The sequence below is a fragment of the Maylandia zebra genome, linkage group LG6 (genome assembly GCF_041146795.1).
Source record: "Maylandia zebra isolate NMK-2024a linkage group LG6, Mzebra_GT3a, whole genome shotgun sequence".
In the NCBI taxonomy this organism is placed as follows: Eukaryota; Metazoa; Chordata; class Actinopteri; order Cichliformes; family Cichlidae; genus Maylandia; species Maylandia zebra.
This window is the reverse complement of record NC_135172.1, coordinates 7,303,723-7,326,722: the sequence shown is the minus strand read 5'-3', so window position 1 is coordinate 7,326,722 and position 23,000 is coordinate 7,303,723. Positions and strand designations below refer to the sequence as shown.

The following is a 23,000-nucleotide window of genomic DNA, read 5'->3' as shown; positions in this document are numbered from 1 at the left end:
GGTGATATGAGACATTGAGTTTCTCTTTTACTGCAAGTTCACACAATAAACTTAATTTAAAGCTGAAGGTAACCCATATGGAAAAGATATATATAAATCTTATAAAGTTTGTATCTGTCTTGTGTGAAACTTGTATGAAAAGCATATAAGAGTGAAAACACATATAAGATCCCTTGAAAAATTATATAATGAAACTTGTATGTTTTGGATACTTACTAAAACAATGTATGAAAGTAATGCGAAAGTGGCCACTTTCATGAGTAAATCATGTAAGCCTTATATGATTTACACATGAAAGTGGCCACTTTCATGAGTAATCACATATAAGTTTTTACTATTTCTTTTCCGTATGGGAAAGAAAATAGCTCAGCTATCACAAGGAATGATCTCATTAATAAATTGTTGTGTGTTTTAAAACAACCATTTTAAATGTGTTTTCTTAAAGCTGTCGTCAGTGATCGCACCAGAGGAGATTTAATCTGTTCATGCACATTAGGCGTGTGCGGAGGAAGGAAGACAGCCGGATATCGATCTCGCTTTAATTTTCCAACCACAGAAGAAACCATCTTCAAACATCTTTGATGAAATACACAATTTTTCATATGTGATCGACCTGATGCAGTTTAAGCAAGAAGTGTTTAAAGAAATGAGAGGAGCAGCTATAAATGCAACTGCAGTAACGAGTGAAGTCTTCCTTCTCTCTGTGCTGATATGGTACAAAATATAAATCTCCATTTATGTTTTGTTTTTATACACAAACCACTCACGTGTGGTTTCACCTCAAGCATCTGAAGCGCTGCACATCATATGATACTGTAAAGCTGTGTTTGTGTAATGAGCGGGATGAAGAAACGGCTGTTTTGGACTGAAACCAAATTTTAGAAAATATACTTATACTATGTTACTTTAGCGTCCACCACTACAAGCATTTTATCTGACAGCTTTGATCAAGGATTCTTGCATGTACATGTGAGGTCACATACAGTGCACTGAAAAAGTATTTACCCCTTCCTGATGTCTTTGCATATGCTTTCTTTCTTTTTGTATATTTGCTACAATATGACAGATATTTTTTATATTATGAGAAATATTACCCCGTTAAATTTTGAAATAACTGGCTTTTTTCTATTTATTGGAAAGCTAGTTAAATTTAGTTTGCTACACATAGGCCTGATTGCTGCAGGACCCACTGAATGAAGAAATCACTTAAACAGAACTTATCTGATTAAGTGAAGAGCACAAAATGCAACACATCATGCCACAATAAAGACAGAGCTAAAGAAACAAAGTTGTCTATCAGAGTGGAAAGGGTTAAGAGTTATGTGGGAGGCTGTGAATTTAGAAAATTTAATGAACAGTAAAAGAGGAATAATAAATAATGATTGATTAATCAATAAATAATTCAAATGGTGAAGGGATTAACAAAAATAAAAGGCAAAAAAAAATTCTTACTTAAAAAAATTATATGAGATTTTTTTTCTAAAAATGCAATTTAAAAAAGAGAAATGAGTAAGGGTAACAAGAAGTAAGTAAGGGTATATAGAGTGTTTGAGGAGATGGGGAAATGTCAGTAAGTGTAGAGTAACTGTGACGGGTGGATGTCTCAGAGCTGAGAGTTCACGGCTGAAACGTGGCTTTCTCTGTTCGCTCAGTCCTCACGCAGAGCTGAGCGCTTTCTGCTCCTCAGTAATAACACAGAGATTTTTATTGAGCAGAACTGAAGCGTGTTTCAGGTTTTTAGTTGCATTTGTGCACGGAGATCGGCACAAACCTCAAGTGTCTCACCAGTGAGCACGCAGAGCGATTTTCATGTCATTTCCTTTTCTTCTTCTTAATTTTTTTTAATAAAACTGTTTTGCTTCATGCCACAGCCTTCAGATATATAATAACGACTCTAATCCGTTCATGCAGCTTCAGTTTCACACAGCCTGCAGCGATATTTACGAACACGGCTCAGTAACGGTCATGTCTGGACTGCGATTTAAAAAACGGCCCGCCGTGATCAGTCCATTTTAATAAATAAACAAAAATTAATAATAAAAATAAAATAAATATAATTCTATACATAGATTTAATTACTGATATTGAGACAGTTTTTTTAAACGAGGTTAATCAAGTTTACTTGATTTTCCTCCTCTATTCTTTCTTTATGTGCCTCCATCGATTTTTGTTATTCGCACGTAAAGTACACTTTTCTCCGTCTCTTGCTCACTCGGTTGGTGGGACTGCTGTTCTTCCTCCAGTGTTTCTCCCCGGTTAGTGTTCACAGCAGTCACCACCCGTGAATCCGAGGCCTTTATATTATTTATTTCTCCTACATTGGGTAGTCTGACACATTTTGTTGCATTTATTTTTTAGTTTATTTTACCTCTTTCAGCTTTCCTTTTTTATTTATCCATCCTTATCAAACACTTCTTCCACACTAAACTGATCTAGACGGCACGTGAGCATACAGGGAAGGTAGGAGAGGGGAGGAGAGTAAAGTGTTTGTTGCTCTTTTACAGATTTCAGGTTTATATGGTGCAACAGTTACCTCCTCTCACTTACCTCAACAGTCACACCGTTCTGAGTGAGAAAGGGGGGAAAGCTGCACTTACAGTCTGTTCACTCGCTCCCTCATCCGATGATTCTGAGCCAGCACTTTGCGCTGATGTTGTTGAAATGAACAGACCGCACCTTTGAAAAAAAAAAGAAAAAGTGCAATGTTAGATCAAAGAACTTCCCACTCCCGTGGGCGCATTTCTGCTAATACATCATCAGGCTAACTGGTAAACCCCTACAGTGGCTGTTTGAAGGCAAATGTGTCTTCAGACAGTCACTGAATCAGAATCAGAATACACATTTACTCACAGACAATAGGAACAGTAAATGTCTACTTAAAGTACCAATAAAATAATACAATACATTGTATTAATGGTTATTGAGTTTGTTGGTATCTGCCACCCTCAACCTGATGCTGCAGCATGCAACAGCATAGAGGACGGCACTGGCCACAACAGACTCCTACAAAATCCTGAGCGTTGTCCGACAGGTGTTAAAATAGAGCCGACTCTGGCCCTTCCTGTTAGTGATGGGATTTCCGGCTCTTTCGGCTCCCAACCGGCTCTTCAGGTTGTTTTGTTGCTTTGATTAATTTATTATTAACAATAATATAAAATTATGCACAAAAGGAATTACTAATGTAAAAAAAAAGTGGTTTTATTTATATATGTTTATATATAAATATATGTGGTGGCCCCTAGAGACAAAGCACGTACAAACTCCAAAACACATTTCTAGCATGAACTGAACTTCCAAAACAGAGCTGCCTAGATCACTTAAATTAGACAATTGAAAGCATATGTGTATTGTTTGTGTATTTATACACAAGCACTCATATATATTCAAATAATTAAAAAAAAAAAGTTCATTTACCTGTTGTTACCACACACCAAATCCGGTCGTTGGTACTTGCTGGCTTGTGTAGCCACTAGGTAACAAAAGCTCAACACTGCACCTAGCATCCTGGAGCACTTCTGTTGTGTTTTCAGAATCAGAATCAGAATCAGAAAGGGGTTTATTGCCAAATGTTGAGCAGGTTTACAACATTAGGAAATTGCTGCGGTGCTTCAGTGCACATGTTTTGAGTTTTTACGTGTTTTGGAGTTTGTACGTGTTTTGGAGTTTGTACGTGCTTTGTCTCTAGGGGCCACCGTAAATATACTTTTATTTATTCACGCCACATAAAATATAATAAATAAATCATATAGTGTTGCTGATCAGACACAGTGTTGAAGAAACACATATTGTGCACTCAAAAAAATATGTTGTTGGATGAACACAATTTAATCATGGCACCTTTTTCCACGTGATTTAACCAAGTACAGTAACCCATTTTTGACCATGTCAAATCAACACGTTTGGCATTAGAGACAAACAACCATTAAATTACACTAAATTACACTCATGGGTAATTTAGAATCATCAATGAACCTAACTCTAAATACACACTGCAAATCAGCCAGATTGTAGATATGAACGCGGGCCCTTCTTGCTGTGAGGCAACAGCACTAACCATCACACCACCAAGCTGCCAATCCAGGCTTAGCAAAACTAGGAAAGCTATGATTACAAGGCTTGATGCAGAGTTTTCTGTACGTTTTTGTCCCTGACAGGTTAAACCACAATAAATAGCAATAGCATACACATGTGGTGTGGATGTAGTTATCTGCCTCTTAAAACTCCAGCGATTTTCCTGCAGTTTGACATCTAATGTGATCTTGTGAATTTCGTGAGTCCAGGCAACTAACCACTCTTACTAGATTGTATCATGTCATCTCAACAAGAAGAAAATAAGTTGCTGATTTTCATGCTGATGCTACATGATTTACTTATGTTCACCATAGAAACATTAAATTATTTAGTTCAAATTACAAGTTTGACTCTTGTACATGTAACAATCACCCAATTTCATTTTTTTGAGTGTGGCCTTCCCGTCAAATATCTACAATCCAGGACACGAGAGAGACATCCACCTGCATCGCTGTCAGGTTTTCACCCAGGATGGTCGCCCTGATGGCATTGAATGATTGAATACACTGAATCTGGCCCTAAATATCATGCCGACAACGTTTAACCCAATTTTTTTGTCAACTTAGCTGCAGGAAATCAATTAAAGTGAAAACTAAATTTCAACCAATTAAGCTAACAGCACAACTTCTCTCTGGCAGATGAGGACACATTGGGCCATTGGTGTTCAGTTGGGAAGCTCATCTTGTAACCGGAAGGTTGCCAGTTCAATCCCCAGCTCTATCTGTCTTGGCTGTTGTGTCCTTAATTGGGCAAGACACTTCACCCTACACCTAACACCTACTGGTGTTGGCGACAGGGGCCGATGGCGTGATATGGCAGCCTCGCTTCTGTCAGTCTGCCCCAGGGCAGCTGTGGCTACAACTGTGGTTTGCTTGCACCAGTGTGTGAATGTGAGAGTGAATAAATAGTGATCTTTGACAGACGGTGACCTCGCAACACTTTGAGTCAGTTTTGGCAGCAGGGACTCACAAAAGAAAACCAGAGACTTCAACTTCATACAGGAGAAATCGGCTCAGTGGTGTTTGACTCTGTTGTACAAATAAGCACATAATAGCTTATATAATATGAAGAGGATTGCAGGTTATTGAGGATAGACGTCAAATCACTAAAGACATACTGAATTTGAATATCTGTCATTTGCTTTGTTACACATTAAGCAGACACCAAAGGGACACTGGTACGGGCATTTCTTTTCACCATCTGCATTTGAATTTAAGTGCATTAGCAAAACTGTCAGTTTCGACCAAAACTGTTTTGGTTGAAACTCCCAAAGATAACCGGGTGATTAACTCTTGTCTGTTTTATTTAGCAGATCACAGCAGTAGGTTTTTATTCAGTTCATTAGTTTCACGCGTAGAGTACCTTTGTCATGCACTGATGAGTGTGATTGACAGGCCAGTACAGTCAATGAGAAAAAAAACAGCGAAACATAGTATGACCAAGTTAAAAAAAAAAGACTCCAATTTTTTATTTAATGGATTCAAAATGAGTGACTGAGAACATAAACTCTGCAGGGAAGTGTTTACACGTCTAGAAACAGAGCTGCTTTCTCATGTTCTCCAAAAGACTTTCAGGGTTGTTGTTTTTTCATTTTTACGAGCACAGCTATCACCATCTGTTGGCCTTCAGCTAGAATGCACTTTTAAGGCATTTCCACACTGACTTCATTTTTAACTACCTGTCTGTAGTTATAGCCAATCTGCCTCTGAATCAGGAGAAGTCTATAAATTGTAGGTACAATAATAAACTAGGCCAGCCTCTCCACAAACAGTCTCTGCAAGAAACTGAGTAAATCAAGTTCTCAGTCAGTGTCCTGGATCCATATTAAAAAACTGTTACTTGTTTTAGATTTTATTGTCTCTCTTTGCTATGTTGTCTTGATCCATTAAAAATGACACTTCACTGGACGTTGGTCAGAATTCACTGCTGCACTCTGCGTGCACCGTGGGTGGTTTCTGAATATGCTGAACAGGAGTAGAAACCTGATAAATTTGGAGTTAAATGTAAGAGGACAGCTGATGTTGTGATACACAGCTCTATGCATGTTGAATATTTTTGAAACAGTTGTTTTGAACACTGTTAGAGCTTTTGTTTGGTTTTTGTTTGTTCACATTCAAATGGTCAACAATCAGTTAATGCTAGTAGAAGCAACAATTGTTTTTTATTTTTTCTCAATCTACATTTGGACGTGGACAGCACAGCGTCTGCCACGAGGGGGTGCAGTTTAGTAAGTTTGTAAAAAAGTAGTAGAAGAAAGAAACTCTTGTTCTGTTTTTAGTGCCACCTACACAGGATTACAGTGTCTGTCTGCTCTCTGGTTGCAGCATATAATAAGTGAAACCTGAAGTCAGTACTTGGAATCCATTGCAGTAGTAAAATGCGTAGAGACGGAGCATTTATTAATTAGAAATAATAATAATTGTATGTGCTAATGCATTTATGCAGCAGTACTGACAGTGCATTGTCACTGTCTGGGACAAATAATTCACATTGTATGACTTTAAAGAATTAATGAAATAACACAAACACATCACACCACTATAGATGTCTCATGTATTATGCACACCACATTAAATTCAAGTCAATGAAGAGTTACATGTCGCAGTATCTCTGAGTCCTGATCTGCTGATCAGGAAACAGAAGAAGCTGTCAAGTGGATAGTGCACTCTATTTTTTTAAAGTTTCATTACTGCAATGATCATCAGCCTCAAAGTTGAACTTTCTTTTTTGCTTATGAGAAGTTTTAATTTCATGTTGGGAATGTCCGGATATTCAAATATTACAGGCTGGTAAAGAGGAAGTAAGCTCAGACAGACTTTGACAGCTGTCTTATTAATGTGTTGAAACCACAACGGTCACATGTTTGCTGTCCTATGTCTTATTTTAGATCATTATGTGGATTATATCTCATGTGCAGCTCTGACCATGTGACATTTTCTAACAGTGAGACGAACAGAATGACTATGAGTGTAACAACAGCTGTGAGTGGGATTGTTCTCATCGTTCTGTCCATGTCAGGTACTGAACATCTTTTAAATACACTTCTTACGTCTTTAGTACAGTTATTATAGTTGTTGTAAGTATATTTACTTACTGGACATCATCCTGGAACACTGTATGCTTTAATGTAATTATTTCATTAAATAACCGGAACTTCCTGCAGAGATGGTTAAACTGCTTGCACGTAATAAGAATAGTGATGGTTTCAGGCTAAATATAAAGCAACAAGGAATTATTTCCAGTCTTACATAAACTGAACATGTTCTTTTTATAGAAACCTTTCAATTAAGAAAATGAAATATTTAATGTAAAATGTAGTGAACAGTTTTTACCTGTTCACCACAAACACAAAGTAAATTTGTAAATTTTCTTTAAAACTTTTTTCCATAGTTAAGATTTCCTTTTTGAATTGTGTATTTGTTGTTTCAGTTTGTGCAATGGTATTCTGACTACAATGTGCTATTTCTGGAACATTTAGCAAAATTCATATTATCAAGACATCACAGTCTGATGCTGAAGAGTTTCACATTTCTTCAGCAGCTCCACGCTTCAACGAACATGGGAAACCAACCAAGCAAAGACACGACACGCCCTTCTAACTGTTAGCATTTAGGATTTTCCCATCCATATCACAGGTGGAAATTCTCCAGCAGCCAGGAATGCCCAAAACACAGAGTCAAATTTCCCACATTTGTTTTCTCAGTCATTATTAATATATGGATGGATTACTGAGACATGTGTATTAGGAATATCCAGCTTATCTTTGAGAGACCAAACCGTATTGTCTCAGTTTGAAGTCTGCATTATGTATTCAAATATTTCTTGTGGAGAAAGTTTTGTGACTTCAGATGAAAACAAAATACAATTTTGACGTTTAAAATTATGCTAATCTTGACTGTGGTTTCTGATGTTTCAGTGGCGCACAGTTGGAGAGAATGGGAAGTGACTTTTACTACTACTGAGATCTGTGCCATTAAAGGATCGACGGTGGTAATGCACTGCACCTACACATACCCACCAAGAATAAACAGCATCAATACCACAGTTCAGAATATCTTCTGGTTCATTTATGTGCCCAATGTTGAACCTGTGGATCTTAGAATAGATTCAAAGTATGCAGGTCGTGTTTGGTATCACTGTGGTACGAACGACTGCACTCTGAGAATCACAGACCTGAGAGAGAGCGACTCAGCTGTGTACAGATTAAAGCTCATAACAAACCAGCCAGGGGGGACCTATACTGGTTCACCTGGAGTCAGTTTATCTGTAACAGGTAAGACTGTTGTCTGTTGGATCAAATTCTTAACATTTATGAAACAGTGCAGCAAATTTCACTGTCTGTTATATTGCATTTTACTAATCCAGGTGTAAAAGTGCAGATGATTCACACATCTCAATGCCTTACTTATTGGTGCAACAAATTAGAGATGCAGTGTCACAGCAGTTGCCTTCCTCATCATTCTTCATACATCTGGTACAAGAATGGACACATGACTTCAACAGAATCACTTTATTCAGGCTACCTTTATTCTGGAGACAGCATTTCTTGTGCTATCAAGCCACATGAGACCTTTCCTTCTCCTTCTGTGTGTGAGTATACGCCACAGTCTTCCACTCATACTCTCCTGAGAACCCAAGCTCTTGTTTGGGATGTGTATTAAATGTTTCCTAGCTGTTTGTGATTAGTTGGATCTGAAAAGTATCAAAACTGAACATCATCTTTAAGCAGAACGTAATAAAAAAAATATGTAAGGGCAGTACAGCATTAATAAAATATTATCTTAACAGAATATAAGAGAAAATGCATTTTCCCCATATTAGTACAAAGCGTCTCAGCAGGATATGATGCTGTTTCACGGCCAGATTTCCTAAATGAGCCAAATGGGAATTGTGAGCAGACAAAAATTAAGCCATGCTTTTATTCTGTGTGTCAGCAGTAAATTGTGTGTAACAAACATTAGTAAATAAGTTTGTGTACCTGATTTGAATATTCTCCCTGTATTTTCCGCCTTGACAAAGACCCTCGTAGAAATGTGTTCCCACCTCATGAACGCTGTCTTTTCTCTGTGCTGTCTTTTTAAATACAGACAGTATTTTTCAAATGCCAGAACCCAGATTGCGCTGATGCAATATTTATTATGTGCATCTGTTCCTTAATGTACTGTAGTAAGATATCTTTAACATGGAGAAGACTGTTCAAAGACAGTAAATGTATGCAAAACTGTATTTTCATGGCGATCGTAAAAAGAATTCTGTTTTTCAGGTGGCTATTATCAGTACTGCAACAGAGTGAATTACACTGAAAGAAGAATCTGTGCCTTCAAAGGCTCATCAGTGAACATTTCTTGCACATACTATCACACAGATCCTGTTGTGTCAAAATTCTGGTTCAGACCTGATCGTAGTTATTGGTTGGGAACTCACTTTCTGCTATGGGACCCTAGTAAAGACTCCCAGCATGCAGATCGTTTTCAGCTCCTTGAAAGAGAGAAAGGACGCTCCACTCTGAGAATCAGTGACTTGAGAAAGACTGACTCTGCAGAATACCGCTTCAAATTCACAACGCAATCGTTTCAATGGGGGAACATTTCACCTGGAACAACTCTGACTGTCACAGGTACTGACTGACTAATAAGTATTTATCTGTATTATAACCCTATACTATGTATAGTGCAGTGTTAATTTCAACATGTACATAGTCTATATTGTATGTGAATGACAACCATATATCCTCTTAGTAAACTTACAATCAGTGTTGGGGTCGTTATTACAAAAAAAAAAAAAAAAAAGCAATGTATTACACGTCACTCGTTACTTTTCTTAAAAGTAATGCAGTCCATTAATTTCACGTTACTCTGTAAAATGAACTAAAACACACTGCCACATTATTACCAGTCAACACTTTGAATCTTAGGCTACAGTTTCACATACCAACACAAATCTCTGTCCTTATGAGGACACACATACCGTTTTTTTTAGTGTTTACAAACACTAACCCAACAACAAAACAAAACAACATCAAAATACCCTCAAAACCAAAAAACAAAGATGAAAAACAGCCTAGCAATACTTCAAAGCCATTGCCTCAGTTGTTCTACTGTAGAAACATATGCAAGCAGAAATGAAGGTTAGGCTACAGTGGTGCAAGCCTGACTGCCCATCAGTGCCTTTGTTTCTTGTTACAAGAACAGTTTCCTTCCTCATACTGCTCATAACCGTTACATGCTTACACTGATTTGTATTCTAATATCTTTAGGTAGATAGTGCATATTTCTGTTGTGTGCACTTATATTCATATTTATTATATTAATATTTTATATAGTCTGTATTCTATTTCTGTACCACTTTCTTTCGCATCATGACACCAAGACACATTCTTCATATGTGTAGAAACTTAATTCTGATGCTGATTTACAGGTTCTGGCTGCTGGGTTGAAGTTGTTTCTTTCCTGGAGCAGTTTTCAGTTTACCATTGCACTTTTCTAATATTGTGCATAAAAATAAAAGTAATGCCTATATCTCTGTTCCTGAAAAGTTGAAAAAGTTGAAAAGTTTCAGAACCCCTCTATCATCTTTTTCACTCTTGCTAGGTCTTTCAACGTTAACGCGGCATGATAACGATTAACACGAATAAAATTTTTAATATAATCAACCCATCTGGAGCACAGAATGGAGAAACTTTGAACAAACTGCTCGTAATGCAGTGACAGAGACATTTGAAGGATTTTGAGTCATTCTGCGCTCCAAATGGGTTGATTGAGTTAAAAATTTTAATCGTGTTAATCATGATGCGGCGTTAACGGGCGTTAATGCGGCGCTAACGCATCAAAGTGTCAACGTTGACAGCTCTAGTTCTAGTTCTAGCCCTAGTTCTTGCACATGAACGAAAATCAGCTGATTGTAGTGCAAGCAGAAAGAATACATGAATGTGTTACTGACAAATGTAATGTGATTACAGTAAAGTGTTACTTTGGAACACATTACACCCAACACTGCTTGTAATACTTATACAGAGCAATATTCTACTGCATACTTAAAAGCAACCTGTTAACGGTGGATCTAAGTCAGGTAAATTCTGACATTTTTCTTTGCAGATCCAGATATACAGGTACAGGTGGTTTGGTCCTCCACTGGCCCACAGCTGATCTGTCAGAGCAGCTGTTTTCCTTCTGGTCATTCATCCTTTGTCTGGTATAAGAATGAAGAGGAAATTCTTGGAGAATCTTCTTCCTTATACACAAAATATGCTGATGGTCCCGACAGCTACTCCTGTGCTTACGAGGGTCACCGCTCTAACCCAGTGTGTGAGTTTACTTCACAGTGCCACTTAACAAATGATCATCTTTGATCGTCAGTTGTTATATTACAGACAGAGTAAATTATGTGAATAAAGTACAAGTAGTAAATATGATAAGTATTGTATATGAAACATATTTAAAGAGAAACCAAGAAAAAAACGTCAAATGATTAAAGTGATCGTATCCACCCATCTTATCCAGTGATCTTTGACTAATCCTGAAAATTATCTTTGGCTGTTTGTAATCAAACAGTGAAACAACTTTGTCTTACTGCTCAACTGCTTCTTAGATTTAGTTCACAGATATCAATTACTGCTATTTTAATGTAGAATTTACGAGAATAATCCAAAATTCATTGGTCCACTGATGATGCAGAGTTATTGAGGCTGAGCAAAAAAAAGGCTCAGCCTATGTGACTATCAGACTGCTTCGCAGAGGACCAGTTTTTGTCCTTGTGCTTTCCTTTCTCCAAACACAGCACTCAGTTTCTATTTTGACGTGATCATTCCAGCAAAATTTGTTCATGCACTCTTGCTGCTCATATTTGTATCTTTAGTAAAGATAAGACTGGCAGCGACTCGACTGTGTTGTGTTTGTTGGTACACTTATGGCACTGGCTTCCTGTAGCAGGTTTATTTTGCCTCTAGGTATGTGTTCACTTTTGTTGAGATCAGAGATGGGCAGTAATCTGATTACATTTTTCAAGTAACGAGTAAAGTAAGGGATTACTATTGCAAAAACGGTAATTAGATTACCGTTACTTTCCCATAGGAACGCTGCGTTACTGCGTTACTAAAACCGTGATTTTTTTGCGAGAATGTCTCACGATAGTGACGTAAGCGAGTGCGCCGTTAGTGACAACAGCTGTGTGCAGATCAACAATGGATCACATATCAATTGTGGAAGAGAGTATGAGCGTGCAGTGTTTAAAGCGTGGAAGTACTGACCTTACTTTGAGTTTGATTCCATAAAAAGTGACAAAAACATTAGCGTCCATCGTGCGTGGGAAGAAAACTAAAACCCTAAACTTCCAAGCAAGCACCGAGTGCGCAATGACGTAATGGGAAACTCACAGAGAAACTCGCGGATTCTTCAACTGACCGCGGCACACCTGCACCAGGGTAACCCTCCGCCTACCGCAGTCCTGCTTTACAGGTGAAAATAGAGCAACAGGACCACTGAGTCTTTGACTTTATTTATTTTCTGCTGTGTTTTACTTGAATCTATTTGAAAGAGTGAGTGTAAACACAAAAAATATTTTATTTTATGTGCTGGAATGTTTAGAAAATAGGTTTAAATGTTAAACTAATTTATTCAAGTCAGAGAATGTTGCATATAATTAAATTTTTGCTTGATGCATAAAGTTAAAAGCTTAAAACTAATAAAACAAGTTTTAAAAAGAGACTTTTCCATTTGATTACATTTTGTATGATGGATTATGCAGAAAAAGTAGAATTGGGCTGAAAGATCTATCGCTTTATCACCTATTCAGGTTGTAAATCGTGTTTTTAAAAAGTAACTAAGTAATTAATTACTTTTGAAAATAAGTAATCTGTAAAGTAACGGGATTACTTTTTGGGGAAGTAATCAGTAATTAGTTACTGATTACTTTTTTCAAGTAACTTGACCAACACTGGTTGAGATTGTGTATTGCTGATGAGTTTATAGTATGAAGTTAGAAAATACTATGTTTCTTTCATTTTTATTTGTTGTTAACCAGGATGAGTGACAACGCCAAAATACTCTGTAGAAGAAATTATAGTATGCATCTTTTCACAGTTATTAAAAACAGGCACAAGCGACAGAATTTCCAGCAGCTGGTGCAGCTCAACCATCATCACTCTGGACAGTGACACACAGTTAAAGGCTAATAACACATTCATGTATGTTTTGTTGTCCAGATGCTCCAAAGGTTCCCTCAGTGATGAGGACGGCTCCTGGTGACATCATTAAGGGCAGTTTAGTGTCTCTGACCTGCAGCAGTGAAGCTAACCCATTACCTAAGTATTCCTGGTACAGGAAGGCTCAAATACTGGTCAGTAAAGAAAAACAGCTGTTCTTCCAGTCCATCCAACCCTCTGATTCTGGAGAATATTACTGTACAGCTGAAAATGTGCTGGGAAGGAGGATATCTGAATATATCTTCATTAATGTAAAATGTGAGTAAAGAATTATTTATGTAAATGCAAAATAAAAAGAAGTCCATATGATGCCCACCTTCTTCATACTTGCCATTATTAACATTGAGTTTCAAGTTTTATTTGTCATATGAAGGTGGCACATTGCACATTATAATCGGCAAAATAGCAGATAAAGTAATTAAGGCAAAAATAAAAGAAAATGTATATAAATAAAGAAAATATCTAAAAATATAACAACAGCAGAATAAATAAATAGAAATCACTTAAACTAGTGTAAAAATACTTTGAGCAGTTCAGTAGCCTGATGGCTTGTGGTTAGAAACTGTCCCTGAATCTGCTGATGTGGGTGTGGATGCTCCTGTACCTCCTGGCAGGAGCATGAACAGTGTGTGGCTGGGATCAGAGTCGACCTGGAGGGCCTTCCTGTCTGTAGAGGTCCTGGATGGCTGGTAGTTCAGTCCTGGTCATGCATTAGGACACACTGAGCAGTAACAGCTCGTGAAGAAGCAGTTAAAAAATAATACAATTTACAATTTTATTTGAATGTTTCAAAGGGGTTTATCACAATACCTTGCCCCACGTCCTGCAACACACAATCTACCTAAAATTTGTGATCTATCTTGCAGATGGTCCAAATACGTCAGTTGTGTTAATGACACCTTCTGGTATGATAGTGGAGGGAGATTCAGTCAATCTGACTTGTAGCAGTGATGCTAATCCAGCAGCTAAACACACCTGGTACAAGGGGAACCAAACCCTGCTTGCAAGTCCAGTAAGCATCTATCATTTCACTGCCATCAGCTCAGAGGACAGCGGGAATTACTCATGCAAGTCTGAGAATCAGTATGGACAGATAACCTCAAATTCTCGATTCATAGATGTTAAGTGTAAGTAAAATTCGATTTTTCACTTCAAGTATCTATGTATCTCTCTCTCTCTCTCTCCCAAATATATATATATATATGTATTTGTTCTTTCCCAGATGCTCCAAAGTTTCCCTCTGTGTCAGTGAGTCCCTCTGCTGAGATAGTGGAGGGCAGTTCAGTGACTCTGACCTGTAGCAGTGATGCTAACCCAGAAGCTAATTACACCTGGTACAAGGAAGGCGAAGACTCATCAAAAGCATTGGGACAGAACTTCACTATTACTGAATTTAGAACTGAACACAGTGGGAGTTATTACTGTAACGCCCAGAACTCAAGAGGACAACATAGGTCCACCTTACATCTGATTACTGTAGCAAGTGAGTTAGAGGTTTTTGAATGGTTTTAGTATGAGAATGGTCTCTATGCAGGTGAACACCTTTTAAGTGTGTAGTCATGTATAAGAATTTTCTGATGTTCCTGATTTGTTTCTATTATCCTTTATGACTTCTCAGGTACACGGAAAGCAGCAGTTACTGGTACAATCACTGCTGTTTTCCTTGCTATCACACTGGTCATGGTTTTCCTGTGCATTAGGTGAGCAGTTCTGTGATTCTTATGAATCAATTAGTCTGTCATCTCTTTGATACATAAATGTGCTGTTACATTGAATTCTTGTCTCCTATTTAGAAAATGTAAGTGGTTCACACAACAGAGTAAAGATGGAGAGAACCCTTCCAGTGAAGAACAGGTGAGAAAGTATTCCACTGTGAAAGAAAAACACTTTAAAAACACACCTTAAAATAAAGCTGTAACCTTGGAGTGACAGCTTTATCTTAAATAAAGCCAAGTTATTTTGGAGCATTGTAATCTCAGCACAATATGTTTTCCTGCATTTCTACATTCCCTGCTGATCAATATGAGCAACACATATTAGAATGCAGTGCAATGGGATTTCTAATTTGTTTTGCATTGTGGCAATAAATGGAACAGGCCGATGAGGTCAAATTGAATTGAATAATCAAAAAGAACTTAAGAATATTGGATTTCTTTTTTGAAAATACCACTAAACAGATCATCACTTAAATGTAGGTACTAATATTTTAAGTATCTAACCACTCTAATCCTCTAACATGTTAATTCTGACATAGTTTATCACATTGATTATTTTTAAAACCTTGTGTGGTCTAAATATATATTTTTTCAAAAAAGAAGTATTGACCATAATCAATTAAAAAAAACCCCAGAAAGTCTCGATACTTATTGAAGTATTTCTACAGTAAGTATCAAGTTCTGGTTTCATCAGGTGAACATGGATCCAGTGTACGACACCCCGTCAGCTGTAGCAGAAGGAGAACCATCAGGTCACCAGGATAACCTTCACTACAGCACCATCCACTTCTCTCAGAATCAGGGAGACGCTCTGTACTCCAACATCGGCCCAGGTCAGCTATACGGACACAAAGATGAAGAGGCCAGTGAAGCTGAATACACTGCTGTCAAATGTGACAATTCCAGTAGAGCCCAAGGGTGAGAAACAGTTTTCATTGCCGTACAATTAAAGGAAACATCTGATTAGAAACTGATCATGTAAATCCTTTTTTCCCTTCACAGAACAAGATGTCAAGGAAATGGGGACGATACATTTACACTGTACAGTACAGTCAAACGTTCATGAACAACGACTCTGTGGTTTACTCAAAGTGTCTTAAAAAACAAAACAAATAATGACTTCACAACATAACCACAGCCATTCAGGATTTGTACACAAACACATAATAATTACAAAATAAAATATTTTTCGTAACTGATGTAATTTAATTATTGTAATTTAATTAATTAAAGAAAATTCAATTTCCTTTTTAAAAATAAATATATCAGTACTTCCTAGAAGGTCCTTTGGCAGTAGTATTAATAGCTGTATCATTTAATCCTTTTAGGGCTCACCACAGAAGATCATCTACCTCCATCTCATCCTATCCCATGCGTTCCCTTCTGTCACACCAACCCTCTGAATATCTTCCGTCAGTAATCCATGAACCTCCTCTGAGGTCTTCCTCTTTACTCCTGCCGGGCAGCTTCATCTTATTCCTCTTCTGCACATGACTAAACCATCTCAACCTCTCTAACTTTTTCTTGTAACTGCTCAACCTGAGCTGTCCCTCTAATATACTCACTTCTAGAGATGTCCTTCTGCATTTCTCCCCCGTAACAGTATATCAACCCAACACCTTCTCGTCACCTCCTCTCCAATCACCAAACTCTACCCACTGGAGAAAATTCCCACCATTTCATCCAACTTACTCCAGAATATCTCTCGTTCTAACCGGCGTCCAAATGCACTAACAACATACAACATCACTCTTTTAATTTCCAGTTTTGAACTCATTACATTATCTGATCTTTCTTTCCTTTCACCTGGTCCTGTACACAAATGATATGTCTATCATATTTCTTATCATCAAATCAGCAAGCTCTCTCCCTTTAACACTCCCTACATAGTCCCAACTATCCTTGAGTGATCTGGTATGAAAATCTTATTCATCATGAGCACCATGTTTCATTTGGTCAAGGTTTTACAAGAGGAATTTATCATCTATTTGTTTTCAGATATATTACAATAAATTATAGTAGCACTTTTGGAAATACCTTGATGGTATGAAAATTTTTCATGTCAGTCAAATTGCTTAACAATTTAATTAACAACTTTTAAATACATTCTTTTTTCATAGTATAATCTTCACGTACTTCATCCGAAGCACACTTTCTGTGTACTCACTACCTAATTTATAGCCAAAGTATTCACTCACTGTCTCTGTACTAGGGCTGGGTATCGTCACTGATTTCTAGAATCGATTCGATTCCGATTCACAAGGTCCCGAATCGATTCGATCCACGATTCAATTCAATTCGAATCGATTTGAATCTGGGAAATTTTGCCTCAGACAGTCAGAAATATTATAATTCAGATCAATACATTTACATATTTTTGTATCAAGGAAGCTGACACTTTCGAGACTTTATCAAAGGTTGTCTGTTCACCCTGCATAATGTTTCTGACACGTAAGACTATCAGCCAATCACATAGCAGCAACTCAGTCATTTAGACATGGAGATACAATAAAGACATCAATGAAGTTCAAACTGAGCATCAGAATGAAGAAGAAAGAAGAAAGATGATTTAAGGGACTTTGAACATGAGGGGGCTGGTCTTGGTGTTTCAGAAACTGCTGATCTGCTGGGATTTTCCCACACATGCATCGCTAGAGTTTACAGAAGATTGTTGCAAAAACAGAAAATATTCAGTGAGCAGCGAGAAAGGGTTTTGTTGAGCTCAGAGGAAAATGTACAACCTGCCTCAAGTTAATAGGATGGCAACAGCGAGTCAAATAACCACTCATTACAACCAAGATCTGCAGAAGAGCATCTCTGAATACTCAGAACACTGAACCTTGAAGCAGACAGACTACAAGCAGCAGAAGACCACACCAGGTGCTGCTTCTGTCAGCTAAGAACAGGAAACTGAGACTACATGTCACACAGACTCATTTTAGTTTAGACAACATGAAACTGAAAACGTGTTTTATCAGTGTTTCAGGCCTCTGGTGTTGTATTGGTGTGTTTGATATTTTCTACTTCCTTACTCACACTAGGGCTGGGTATCGTCACTGATTTCTAGAATCAATTCGATTCCGATTCACAAGGTCCCGAATGGATTCAGTCACGATTCGATTCAATTCAATTTGATTTGAATCTGGGAAAATTTGCCTCAGACAGTTAGAAATATTATAATTCAGATCAGTACATTTACATATTTTTGTATCTATAAAAAGGAAGCTGACACTCGCAAGACTTTATCAAAAGGTGTGAGCATCACAGCAGATGCCTTTGTGTCAAAGTAGCTGAAGATAAAACACAGAAAAACATGAAACTAATTATCCTGGCCTGGGATTTTATAAAAATATTCTGCAGTACATCAAAAACGAAAGAAAATCATTAATCAACTTATGAACATTACCTCTGAAGTTACAGCGGTTTTATTAGAGACACGGCTAAGCATTTTGCATTTTGCATAATTTTAAAAAGTTTAAATTTGTTCAGTATTGAATGGCAGAAATTAGGTTTTCTTTTCGGAAGTACTGTATGTAAAAAGAAAAAAAAACAGCGGCCTGACAGCGCTGTAAATAACGGTAGTCTTGTGTGTAACAAGCAAGCGAATGATGCAGAAAACAGATTTTTAGATGGGAAGCTGTTCTTGAAGTACACTGAGAAAGAGAGAGAGAGAGAGAGCTGTGCATGAAGTGTGATTTTATCGTGGTGGAAGCAAAACAGCAAAAGTCAGAGTGAATCCATGACGATGTTTATGTGAAGCATAGTTTGGATCTTCTTTTGCTGCTGGTTCGGTCAATATTGTTTGGAGAGAGATAAAACTAACAACTTTAGAATCAGCGCAAAAAGGATGTAAACACAAAGCGCGGACCCACCGAAACATCAGAATCAGCGAGCTGTCGGGTTTCAGCCCTGACCGTGTCTGTGCCGTCGGGTGAGAAAGGCGACATCTCACTGATTCTGATCCGCGGGTCCGCGCTGTGTGTTTACGTCTTTGTGCAGAAGCCGTGTACCTGCTCTCGTTTACTGTCTTAAATGTTTGGTGGTTGTTGAAATTTTATGACGTTTCACCTGAGATTCTGGCATTTTGGGCAAAATACATTTATATAAGAAAAATCGATTCAGGATTTTAATGAATTGATATCACGTTGTCCAAGCCAGAATCGATTTTAATCCATCCATCCATCCATCCATTCGCTTCCGCTTATCCTTTTCAGGGTCGCGGGGGGCGCTGGAGCCTATCCCAGCTGTCATAGGGCGAGAGGCGGGGTACACCCTGGACAGGTCGCCAGTCTGTCACAGGGCCAACACACAGGGACAGACAACCATTCGCACTCACATTCACTTGCACATTCACACCTAGTGGCAATTTGGATTAACCAATTAACCTATCCCCACAAGCTGCATGTCTTTGGACGGTGGGAGGAAGCCGGAGTACCCGGAGGGAACCCACGCAGACACGGGGAGAACATGCAAACTCCACACAGAAAGACCCCGGCCTGATGGTGGAATTGAACTCAGGACCTTCTTGCTGTGCGGCAACAGTGCTAACCACCATGCCACCATGCTGCCCGATTTTAATCGATGAATCAATTATTAAAACCCACCCCTACTCTGTACTGTTTCGCTAGCTTAGCTTAGCTTAGCACCATGGCTACTTCACCTGTCCCTCCTGCACTTTCTTGCTCATTGTGTCAGATGTTTAGTTACTCCTCTGCCTCCTTTAGCAGTAATATATCTGTAACAAATGTAGCATGTTTGCAGCTCTGGAGGCCAGGATTACTGATTACTGAGACTCGGCTTCGCACCCTTCATTCACCCGTAGCTAGCCAGGCCCCTGTAGCTGGTGCAGCCGAAGATAGCGTAGGCCCCGCTAGCTGTTCCCCGGCAGACCCCAAGCAACTGGGGAAAGAGGGTGGCTGGGTGACAGTGAGGGTGAAGCATAGTCCTAAACAGAAGCCCCAGGTACACCACCAACCCGTTCATGTGTCTAACCGTTTTCCCCCACACAGGGGGTCAAACTCTGGTAATTGGTGATTCTGTTCTCAGACATGTGAAGCTAGACACACCTGCAACCATGGTCAATTGTCTTCCAGGGGCCAGAGCAGGTGACGTAAATTCAGTAAAATCATAATTCCCGTCGGCAGTAATGACACCCGGTTACGCCACTAAAATCAATATTGAATCACGTGCAACTTTGCCAAAACAATGTCGGACTCTGTAGTTTTCTCTGGTCCCCTCCCCAATCAGACCAGGAGTGACATGTTTAGCCGCATGTTCTCCTTAAATTGCTGGCTGTCTGAGTGGTGTCCCAGAAACGATGTGGGCTTCATAGATAATTGGCAAACCTTCTGGAGGAAACCTGGTCTTGTTAGGAGAGACGGCATCCATCCCACTTTGGATGGGGCAGCTCTCATTTCTAGAAATATGGACAAATTTATTAAACCCCCCAAAATATGACTATCCAGAGTTGGGACCAGGAAGCAGAGTTGCAGTCTTACACGCCTCTCTGCAGCTTCTCTCCTCCTGCTACCCCCCCCCCCCCCCCCCAAAAAAAAAACCCATATAGACTGTGTCAGCTTCCAAAAAGACAAAAACAAACTAAAAACCAGCAAAAAAAAGACTTAAACATAAACAATTACAAAGAAAGAACAATACAGTATCCACATCTGAACCAAAGAGTAAAACAGTGAAATGTGGATTATTAAATATTAGGTCTCTCTCCTCCAAGTCTCTGTTAGTACATGACTTAATAATTGATCAACAAATTGATTTACTCTGCCTTACAGAAACCTGGTTGCAGCAGAATGATTATGTTAGTTTAAATGAATCAACACCCCCGAGTCATTCTAACTACCAGAAATCTCGAAGCACAGGCCGAGGGGGCAGTGTGGCAGCAATTTTTCACACCAGCCTATTAATTAATGAAAGACCAAGACAGACTTTTCATTCACTTGAAAGCCTGATGCTTAACATTGTCCACCCCAGCTGTAAAACTCAGAAACCAGTCTTACTTGTTATCATCTATCGTCCACCTGGGCCTTACACAGAGTTTCTCTCTGATTTCTCAGACTTTTTATCTGATTTAGTTCTCAGCTCAGATAAAATAATTATTGTGGGTGATTTTAACACCCATGTAGATGCTAAAAATGACAGCCTCAACATGGCATTTAATCTGTTATTAGACTCAATTGGCTTCTTTCAAAATGTAAAAGAACCCACCCACCACTTTAATCACACTTGTTTTAACATATGGCATAGAAACTGAACATTTAACAGTGTTTCCTGAAAACCCTCTCCTGTCTGATCATTTCCTGATAACATTTACATTTACAATAATTGATTACACAGCAGTGGAGAGTAGACTTTATCAAAGTAGATGTCTTTCTGAAAGCGCTGTAACTAAGTTGAAGAATATAATCCACCCACTGTTATCATCTTCAATGCCCTGTACCAACACAGAGCAGAGCAGCTATCTGAACACTACTCCAACAGAGGTCGATTATCTTGTTAATAATTTTACCTCCTCACTACCTACGACTCTGGATACTGTAGCTCCTGTGAAAACTAAGGCCTCAAATCAGAAGTACCTGACTCCGTGGTATAATTCTCAAACACGTACCCTAAAGCAGATGACTCGTAAACTGTAGAGGAAATGGCGTGTCACAAATTTAGAGGATCATCATTTAGCTTTGAGAAATAGTTTGCTGCTTTATAAGAAAGCCCTCCGCAAAGCCAGAACATCTTATTATTCATCACTGATTGAAGAAAATAAGAACAACCCCAGGTTTCTCTTCAGCACTGTAGCCAGGCTGACAAAAAGTCAGAGTTCTTTTGAGCCAACCATCCCTTTAACGTTAACTAGTAATGACTTCATGAACTTCTTCACAAATAAAATTTTTATCATTAGAGAAAAAATTACCAATAATCATACCACAGATGTAATATTATCTACAGCTACTTTTAGTACCATTGATGTTAAGTTAGACTCTTTTTCTCCAATTGATCTTTCTGAGTTAACTTCAATAATTGCTTCCTCCAAACCATCAACGTGTCTTTTGGACCCCATTCCTACAAAACTGCTCATTAATTAATTCTTCGATCTTAAATATGATCAAACTATCTTTAATAATCGGCTATGTACCACAGGCCTTCGAGGTGGCTGTAGTTAAACCTTTACTCAAAAAGCCATCTCTAGACCCAGCAGTCTTAGCTAATTATAGGCCAATCTCCAACCTTCCTTTCATATCAAAAATCCTTGAAAGAGTAGTTGTCAAACAGCTAACTGATCATCTGCAGAGGAATGGCTTAATAGAAGAGTTTCAGTCAGGTTTCAGAGCTCATCACAGCACAGAAACAGCTTTAGTGAAGGTTACAAATGATCTTCTCATGGCCTCTGACAGTGGACTCATCTCTGTGCTTGTCCTGCTAGACCTTAGTGCAGCGTTCGATACTGTTGACCATAATATCCTATTAGAGCGATTAGAACATGCTGTAGGTATTACAGGTACTGCACTGCAGTGGTTTGTATCATATCTATCTAATAGACTCCAATTTGTACATGTAAATGGAGAGTCCCCTTCACACGCTGAGGTTAATTATGGAGTTCCACAGGGTTCAGTGCTAGGACCAATTCTGTTTACACTATACATGCTTCCCCTAGGCAGCATCATTAGAAGACATAGCATAAATTTTCACTGCTATGCAGATGACACCCAGCTCTATCTGTCCATGAAGCCAGATAACACACACCAATTAGTTAAACTGCAGGAATGTCTTAAAAACATAGAGACCTGGATGGCCGCTAACTTTCTGCTTCTTAATTCAGGTCAAACTGAGGTTATTGTACTCGGCCCTGAAAAGCCTAGAAATATGGTATCTAACCAGATTCTTACTCTGGATGGCATTACCTTGGCCTCCAGTAAAACTGTGAGGAACCTTGGAGTCATTTTTGACCAGGATGTGTCCTTCAACGCACATATTAAACAAATATGTAAGACTGCTTTCTTCCATTTGTG

At 38.5% G+C, this 23,000-nt stretch overlaps 1 protein-coding gene across 1 annotated transcript; it reads left to right on the top strand.

The window, feature by feature from the left end:
- Positions 1-6,947: 6,947 nt before the first annotated feature.
- LOC101475827 (uncharacterized) lies at positions 6,948-16,179 on the top strand. Its single transcript, XM_024802842.2, has 12 exons — positions 6,948-7,089; positions 7,988-8,344; positions 8,437-8,661; positions 9,335-9,688; positions 11,166-11,375; positions 13,271-13,528; positions 14,137-14,397; positions 14,493-14,753; positions 14,889-14,970; positions 15,064-15,124; positions 15,680-15,903; positions 15,988-16,179. The coding sequence occupies exons 1-12, from the start codon at positions 6,981-6,983 to the stop codon at positions 16,049-16,051; spliced, it is 2,466 nt and encodes an 821-aa protein (XP_024658610.2). The 5' UTR covers positions 6,948-6,980; the 3' UTR covers positions 16,052-16,179.
- The last annotated feature ends 6,821 nt before the right edge of the window (positions 16,180-23,000 follow it).

Coding starts and splice junctions, on each gene's coding strand:
- LOC101475827 (XM_024802842.2), top strand. CDS start 6,981: ATGTGCAGCTCTGACCATGTGACATTTTCTAACAGTGAGACGAACAGA. Junction 8,662..9,334: donor CTTTCCTTCTCCTTCTGTGT/GTGAGTATACGC, acceptor TCTGTTTTTCAG/GTGGCTATTATCAGTACTGC. Junction 14,398..14,492: donor TCGATTCATAGATGTTAAGT/GTAAGTAAAATT, acceptor GTTCTTTCCCAG/ATGCTCCAAAGTTTCCCTCT.